The sequence below is a fragment of the Entelurus aequoreus genome, linkage group LG27 (genome assembly GCF_033978785.1).
Source record: "Entelurus aequoreus isolate RoL-2023_Sb linkage group LG27, RoL_Eaeq_v1.1, whole genome shotgun sequence".
NCBI lineage: Eukaryota > Metazoa > Chordata > Actinopteri > Syngnathiformes > Syngnathidae > Entelurus > Entelurus aequoreus.
This window is the reverse complement of record NC_084757.1, coordinates 5,282,891-5,290,947: the sequence shown is the minus strand read 5'-3', so window position 1 is coordinate 5,290,947 and position 8,057 is coordinate 5,282,891. Positions and strand designations below refer to the sequence as shown.

The window sequence follows — 8,057 nt, the reverse complement described above, 5'->3', positions numbered from 1 at the left end:
CACAGCATGCTGAGCGTGGTGGCCAACTTCATCCCCTACTCGGACCACAACCAGAGTCCCAGGAACATGTACCAGTGTCAGATGGGTAAGTGCGGCGGCGCTTCGGAGACGTGTCTCGGAGCCCTCTAAGGTGGTCTTCCTCGCCAGGTAAACAGACCATGGGCTTCCCGCTGCACGCCTTCCTGGAGCGCTCCGACAACAAGCTGTACCGACTGCAGACCCCGCAGAGCCCCCTGGTGAGGCCCCACATGTACGACCACTACAACCTGGACAACTACCCCAGCGGCACCAACGCCGTCGTGGCCGTCATCTCCTACACGGGCTACGACATGGAGGACGCCATGGTGAGTCGCCCTTCTTGCTTGTGTGGAGTTTGTCCCCTGACGCGCGCCCCCTGCTGGTCAGATCGTCAACAAGGCCTCGTGGGAGCGGGGCTTCGCTCACGGCTGCATCTACAAGACCGACCTGGTGGACCTGGCCGACAAGGCGCGCGGCCAGGACGGCGTGGTGTTCGGGACCAAGCCGGGCGACCCCAAGGTGGGGGACAAACTGGACGCCGACGGACTCCCTGCGGTCGGTGCCACGCTGCGATACGGCGACCCCTACTACTGCTACATCAACCCCAACACCGGACAGTCCTACGTCGCCTACTACAAGTACGTCTCCCTTTCCCCGCAGGACTGCAATCTAGTTGTGGCTGTGACAGACAATTGGCCAGGACGCAATAAAACGTTGATATATTTAATTGAGAGACAAAAAACATGATCCATCCATCCATTTTCTACCGCTTGTCCCTTAAAAAACACAAAACTTTTCTTGTTTGAGTCTCCAAAAATGTCCAATAAGAGCAGAAGTTGCTTTTTAAAAAAAAAAAAAATCAAATTATAAATGGAAAAAGCCAGATTACGCTACTTGCTAAACACGGTTGTTTGGTTGGCTGCTACATCTTCTTATTCTCTGGCAGACAATGCGCCTTAAGAAGAAAAGTTACGATACATGTGACTCTTACAGCTCATGATTCCAGTCAGAATCCATTCTCACAATGATACCAAATAGTATCACAGTGTATAGTGCAGCCTCCTGCGATAACGATATACATCACGACATATTATTTGGTATATAAATGATAAGACCTTACCAAAGCTCCTAATGTAGCTGCTGTGACATGTTGGCTCGTTGATAGCAGTTAGCATGTTTCATACACCAAGTTATATGACTAAAGCAGGGGTCACCAACGCGGTGCCCGCGGGCACCAGGTAGCCCGTAAGGACCAGATGAGTAGCCCGCTGGCCTGTTCTAAAAATAGCTCAAATAGCAGCACTTACCAGTGAGCTGCCTCTATTTTTTTAAATTGTATTTATTTACTAGCAAGCTGGTCTCGCTTTGCCCGACATTTTTAATTCTAAGAGAGACAAAACTCAAATAGAATTTGAAAATCCAAGAAAATATTTTAAAGACTTGGTCTTCACTTGTTTAAATAAATTCATTATTGTTTTTACTTTGCTTCTTATAACTTTCAGAAAGATAATTTTAGAGAAAAAATACAACCTTAAAAATGATTTTAGGATTTTTAAACACATATACCTTTTAAATTCCTTCCTCTTCTTTCCTGACAATTTAAATCAATGTTCAAGTAACATTTTTTTATTTTATTGTAAAGAATAATACATACATTTTAATTTAATTCTTCATTTTAGCTTGTTTTTTCGACGAAGAATATTTGTGAAATATTTCTTCAAACTTATTATGATTAAAATTAAAAAAAAATATTCTGGCAAATCTAGAAAGTCTGTAGAATCAAATTTAAATCTTATTTCAAAGTCTTTTGAATTTTTTTTTTACATTTTTGTTCTGGAAAATCTAGAAGAAATAATGATTTGTCTTTGTTAGAAATATAGCTTGGTCCAATTTGTTATATATTCTAACAAAGTGCAGATTGGATTTTAACCTATTTAAAACATGTCATCAAAATTCTAAAATTAATCTTAATCAGGAAAAATGACTAATGATGTTCCATAAATTGTTTTTTTAATTTTTTCAAAAAGATTCGAATTAGCTAGTTTTTATCTTCTTTTTTTTCGGTTGAATTTTGAATTTTAAAAGAGTCGAAATTGAAGATAAACTATGTTTCAAAATTTAATTGTCATTTTTTTTTCGTGTTTTCTCCTCTTTTAAACCGTTCAATTAAGTGTAAATATCATTAATTATTAATAATAACATAGAGTTAAAGGTAAATTGAGCAAATTGGCTATTTCTGGCAATTTATTTAAGTGTGTATCAAACTGGTAGCCCTTCGCATTAATCACTACCCAAGAAGTAGCTCTTGCTTTCAAAAAGGTTGCTGACCCCTGGACTAAAGTGTCAAATTAGATGGAAAAAGCTAGCAGGCTTAAGTTAGCAAGTGTCATATGCAGGCATGTGATTTTTACGTCGAAAGTCGGAATTCCATCTTTTTTAATCTCGGGGGGGAAAAAATGTATCTCCCGTTTTTCCGTTTTACCGATATCGGTAATTAAAGAGTTGGACAATATCGGAATATCGGATATCGGCAAAAAGCCATTATCGGACATCCCTAGTTACAAGTTAGGGAAAGTCCTTCTAGTTCCACGGAGATGGTCTAAAAACGTACTTTTAAATGTGAGTTGTTATAAATGATCCTTACCAAAAAGTTTTTTGTTTTTTTTTTAATCGATTTTTGAAAATTAGAAATGGATTTGGAATCGGGGTAAACGGTTGCAAAAATAGCTCAAAAAGTTAGCATGTTAATGCTATCATGCTTGCAAACTAACGTGAGCATGATAATAATTGGCTTGTGTCACATACCAAGGAATTAGGGTGGGGGGTACAATTAGCATGCTAACATCAAAGACCTTACCAAAGCTCCTAATGTAGCTGCTGTGACATGTTGCATCATTTCCAGTTGCTCGTTGATAGCAGTTAGCATGTTTCATACACCAAGTTATATGACTAAAGTGTCAAATTAGATGGAAAAAGCTAGCAGGCTTAAGTTAGCAAGTGTCATATTCAGGCATGTGATTTTTACGTCGAAAGTCGGAATTCCGTCTTTTTTAATCTCGGGGGAAAAAAAAAATAATCTCCCGTTTTTCCGTTTTTTTTCCGACCCTAAATCAAGATTCGAGACGTAGTTTATATTACACCGTAGTTGATTGGTCGATATGTTCCTTGTTATGACTGATGACGTTAATAACGTCATCATTCATAATGGTTACTACGGCCATTTTCCATATGTAAACGATGTCGGTTCTCGAGAGAAAGGACGCTTTACGAGTAAAAGAAATTGATAAACATGTCAAAAATAAGTTTGGATGGGACTGGATGGAAAGGGAAATCACTGATACTGTTGGGAAGAAGGAAGTTACCACTTTGTTCAGTGATTTTATTGGGAAAATCGATGGTCCCGGAAAGGTTTTGTGCACGTGGTGTCATGATAATATTGACTATGGATCACGAGGTTTCAAGGCTTTGGAAGTACATGCGAAACGCCAAAAACATAAACAACTTGAAGCAAAGAAAACAAACTTTTCACTAGCTGCTACTTTTGGATGTCAACCGAAAGTGAGCAAACCTTACGGACTTCATGCTTTGTTTACATCGACAACTGCCGTAGACACGGAGAGGAAAGATCCACCCACTTCAGTTGCAGACAGGGTTGTTAATAATGAGGTAAGCTAAAAAATATTTGCTTGCGAAATACGCATGTTTGTTTGAAATATTAACCAATTATCACTGGAGGATAATCATGCTAAGGTAGTTTATTTGTCGCTAATTAGGCGAGGATTGCTGATTTAGAAGCAGCTTTGCACTGTGGAGGGACGTTAGCACGTTCGCTTGTGGCTGACAAATGACTAAAATGTTTATCGTCTGCAAAATGTAGTCTTTTTTTTGGTACTAAAATATATTTGTTACAGGTTACAAACGCTCCTCTTGGCTGCTATTCTTAAAAATATAAAGATTTTTGAAAATTGTAAATCTCGCTTTGGATGTGAATTGATTTTTTTTTTTCTCCAGCATACCGCCACCTAGTTTCAAGGCTTTGGAAGTACATGCGAAACGGCAAAAACATAAACAACTTGAAGCAAAGAAAACTAACTTTTCACTAGCTGCTACTTTTGGATGTCGACCGAAAGTGAGCAAACCTTACGGACTTCATCTTTTGTTTAAACTGCCGTAGACACGGAGAGGAAAGATCCACCCACTTCAGTTGCAGACAGGGTTGTTAATAATGAGGTAAGCTAAAAAATATTTGCTTGCGAAATACGCATGTTTGTTTGAAATATTAACCAATTATTGCTTAGCGAAATATAAATGGGTTTTTCTAAAAATAAAAAGCCACGTGAAAATATATTATGAAATTACAGAAATTCAAAGAGTCGCATTATTGAATCCAGTTAACAATTTATTTGAAATAAATTTGCATATAATACTATTTTGTAATATTAACTTCTTATGTAGTCTGTTGCAACTATTGTCAGTGGTGTAACAATCTTGAAGGTAAATATTCTCACACTTGTTTCATGCAATATGTCAGTGTCCTCACATTGTTATTATTTCCTATTTTCAAATATGAGTAAACAATACTAAACATGTTTAATTATTTTCATAAATGTATACCGTATTTCCTTGAATTGCCGCCAGGAATATAGTATTCGCCTACCTAGAATTACAGCCGGGTCAAACTCGTTTCGCAAAATAATTAGCGCATGCTTGACACTTCCGCCGGGTCAAATATGAGTCATTAAATGACTCCCGCCTCCTGGTGGTAGAGGGCGCTAGTGATCCTTCTTGCGACTACTGGTACTGCAGAAGACCGGTGCTGCAGAAGAAGACGACAAGCAGCAAGCGTGAGCAGCGATCGTTTGCTTGCACTTTTAACATAGAGGATTACATATCTAAAATAAAACAGTTTTCTAAACTGGACTTTCAATGGAAGCAGGAGGTAATAATTAAAGGAATATCTCCATCGAGACAGAGAGACTTTTAAAACTGAAGAAAGATAAGGAAGACTGCTTTTGATCAGAAGCAGCTGCACATGGACTCATTTATAGGTAAAGGTAAGACCATAATAACGTGTTTTTTTTATTAAATGTGCTTTTCATGATAAGGTAAGCGCAGGAGTGAGAAGAGGTTTTAAAATAATTAGCGCATGCTTGCCCATTCCGCATGCTTTTGGTAAGCGCAGGAGTGAGAAGAGGTTTTAAATTCATTAGCGCCCCGGCGGCTATTCAAGGAAATACGGTATCCTATTTTGGCGAAAAGAATGAAATGTTACTGAAGTAATGTGGTAATACCGTAAATAAACTGTAGATAATAACACTGATCAATGTGACACCTGTGGATGTGAAATGAACACAAGATGTATATATTAGTGACTAAATACTGTTGGGACTGAACCATATACCGTCATTCATTGGGTTATGTATGTTCTATTAATCATGTTTTCATGTCTTTAAACACTCAAATATTTACTTCAAATGGTGCTGTCTTTGTTCATTTTAGCATGTTAAATTGGTGAAAACCAGGAGCTTCGGGAGGCCTTCGCCCCCCTTGTCCCCCCACCAGGGCCTTCGTCCCCCAGACCTCCGGAAATGTTTTCAGTCTTTTTCATTGTGGTCAAATCACATGCCTGCATATACCAAGGAGGGGGGTAAATGGTTTGGAAAATTAGCTCAAAAAGTTAGCATGTTAACGTTAGCACGCTTGTAAGCCACAAGAAAAACATGTAAAGTTCGCCAAAAAGGTATGTTTATGCTAGCATGCTAACAGGCTGGCAAAGTAACAATATCAGAGCCAATTATTTCCACTATTGGCTCTGATTTAAATCCTTTGGGTTTTTCCTCCCTCAAATGGGTTTGTAAACAATAACAACAACAGCTAAATATGTTGTGATACTAAAAATACTGCTGTAATTAAGATTAAGATTAAAGTACCAATGATTGTCACACACACACTAGATGTGGTGAAATTTGTCCTCTGCATTTGTCCCATCCCCTTGGGGAGCAGTGGGCAGCAGCGGCGCCGCGCCCGGGAATCATTTTGGTGATTTAACCCCCAACTCCGACCCTTGATGCTGAGTGCCAAGCAGGGAGGTTATGGGTCCCATTTTTATAGTCTTTGGTATGACTCGGCTGGGATTTGAACTCCAACCTACCGATCTCAGGGCGGTCACTGTAGTATCAATATACTGATACTGTACTTGGTATCGTTACTGTTGATATGTGTATCGATCCAACCGCCTCTGGAATTCCATTTTAGCTGTGACGAGCGTGGCTTATTGTTTCCTACGGTGTGTGGTTTAGCTTAACATAGTATATTATCACTGGAGGATAATCATGCTAAGGTAGTTTATTTGTTGCTGATTTGGAAGCAGCTTTGCACTGTGGAGGGACGTTAGCACGTTCGCTTGTGGCTGACAAATGACTAAAATGTCTATCGTCTGCAAAATGTAGTCTTTTTTTTGGTACTAAAATATATTTGTTACAGGTTACAAACGCTCCTCTTGGATGCTATTCTTAAAAATATAAAGATTTTTGAAAATGATAAATCTCGCTTTGGATGTGAATTTATATTTTTTTTCTCCAGCATACCGCCACCTAGTGTCTAGAGTTGCAGCTAAATACCCCCAGTCCCATTCTAAGGTGTTAATGTATGATAAAGAAGGTTTTGGTTGTGCTCTCCAGGAGCCAGGAGGCGTGCGTGGTGGACAACATCAAGGTGTGCAGCAACGACGCGGGCACGGGGTCCTTCAAGCGCGTGTGCATCACGGTGCGCGTGCCCAGAAACCCGGTCATCGGGGACAAGTTCGCCAGCCGCCACGGCCAAAAGGGCATCCTGAGCCGCCTGTGGCCCCCCGAGGACATGCCCTTCACCGAGAGCGGGATGAGTCCGGACATCCTCTTCAACCCCCACGGCTTCCCCTCGCGCATGACCATCGGGATGCTCATCGAGAGCATGGCGGGCAAGTCGGGCGCCCTGCACGGCCTGAGTCACGACGCCACGCCCTTCACCTTCTCCGAGGACAACTCGGCCCTGGAGTACTTTGGGAAGATGCTGCGGGCGGGCGGCTACAACCACTACGGCACGGAGCGCCTCTACAGCGGCATGAGCGGCCTGGAGCTGGAGGCGGACATCTTCATAGGCGTGGTCTACTACCAGCGGCTGCGTCACATGGTGTCGGACAAGTTCCAGGTGCGGACCACGGGGGCGCGCGACAAGGTGACCAACCAGCCGGTGGGCGGGAGGAACATCCAGGGCGGCATCCGCTTCGGGGAGATGGAGCGTGACGCCCTGCTGGCGCACGGCGCCTCCTTCCTGCTCCACGACCGCCTCTTCAACTGCTCCGACCGCTCGGTGGCGCAGGTGTGCGTGGACTGCGGCAGCTTGATGTCGCCGCTGCTGGAGAAGCCGCCACCCCACTGGTCGTCCACGCGCCACCGCAAGACCGCCTGCACGCTGTGCGGCAAAAGCGACTCCATCGACTCGGTGTCGGTGCCGTACGTCTTCCGCTACTTTGTGGCCGAGCTCGCCGCCATGAACATCAAAGTCAAGCTGGACGTCAAGTGAACGCCGGTCACATGGATTTATACCGGACACGTTGCCACGGAGACGGCCGACTCTGGCTAGACAAAAGCTTTTGACTGTGACAAGAAAACGTAAACATTGTCTCTACGAGGGGGCGGGTGTTTGTATCGTCATGGCAACCTGCTTGTAATTTAATGCCTTTTGGAATAAATCTCCCAATTTATTAAAAAGTTGATAAGACCAGTATGAACGATTCCTGGGGTGACGATTTAGGATCCATTCTGGATTCAAACCGATTTTGCCATAATTATACTGACACTTTTTCAAAACAGGTTACAAGTAGGGATGTCCGATAATATCGGCCTGCTGATATTATCGGCCGATAAATGCGTTAAAATGTAATATCGGAAATTATCGGTATCGTTTTTTTAATTATCTGTATCGTTGTTTTTTTTTATTACTATTTTTTTTATTAAATCAACATAAAAAACACAAGATACACTTACAATTAGTGCACC

The 8,057-nt window shown here is 41.8% G+C and overlaps 1 protein-coding gene across 2 annotated transcripts in view; it reads left to right on the top strand.

The window, feature by feature from the left end:
* The window catches only part of polr1b (RNA polymerase I subunit B), a 31,566-nt gene extending 23,762 nt beyond the window's left edge, over positions 1-7,804 (top strand). The window contains exons 12-15 of one of the 2 annotated variants that reach the window (XM_062038644.1): positions 1-85; positions 148-344; positions 406-656; positions 6,699-7,804. The exon at positions 1-85 is cut by the window's left edge and continues 72 nt beyond it. In XM_062038644.1, the coding sequence (XP_061894628.1) occupies positions 1-85; positions 148-344; positions 406-656; positions 6,699-7,581 (1,416 nt within the window). In that variant the 3' untranslated portion in view covers positions 7,582-7,804. The remainder of the gene's footprint in view (positions 86-147; positions 345-405; positions 657-6,698) is intronic. The other variant, XM_062038645.1, reaches the window with a different exon arrangement.
* Positions 7,805-8,057: the final 253 nt, after the last annotated feature.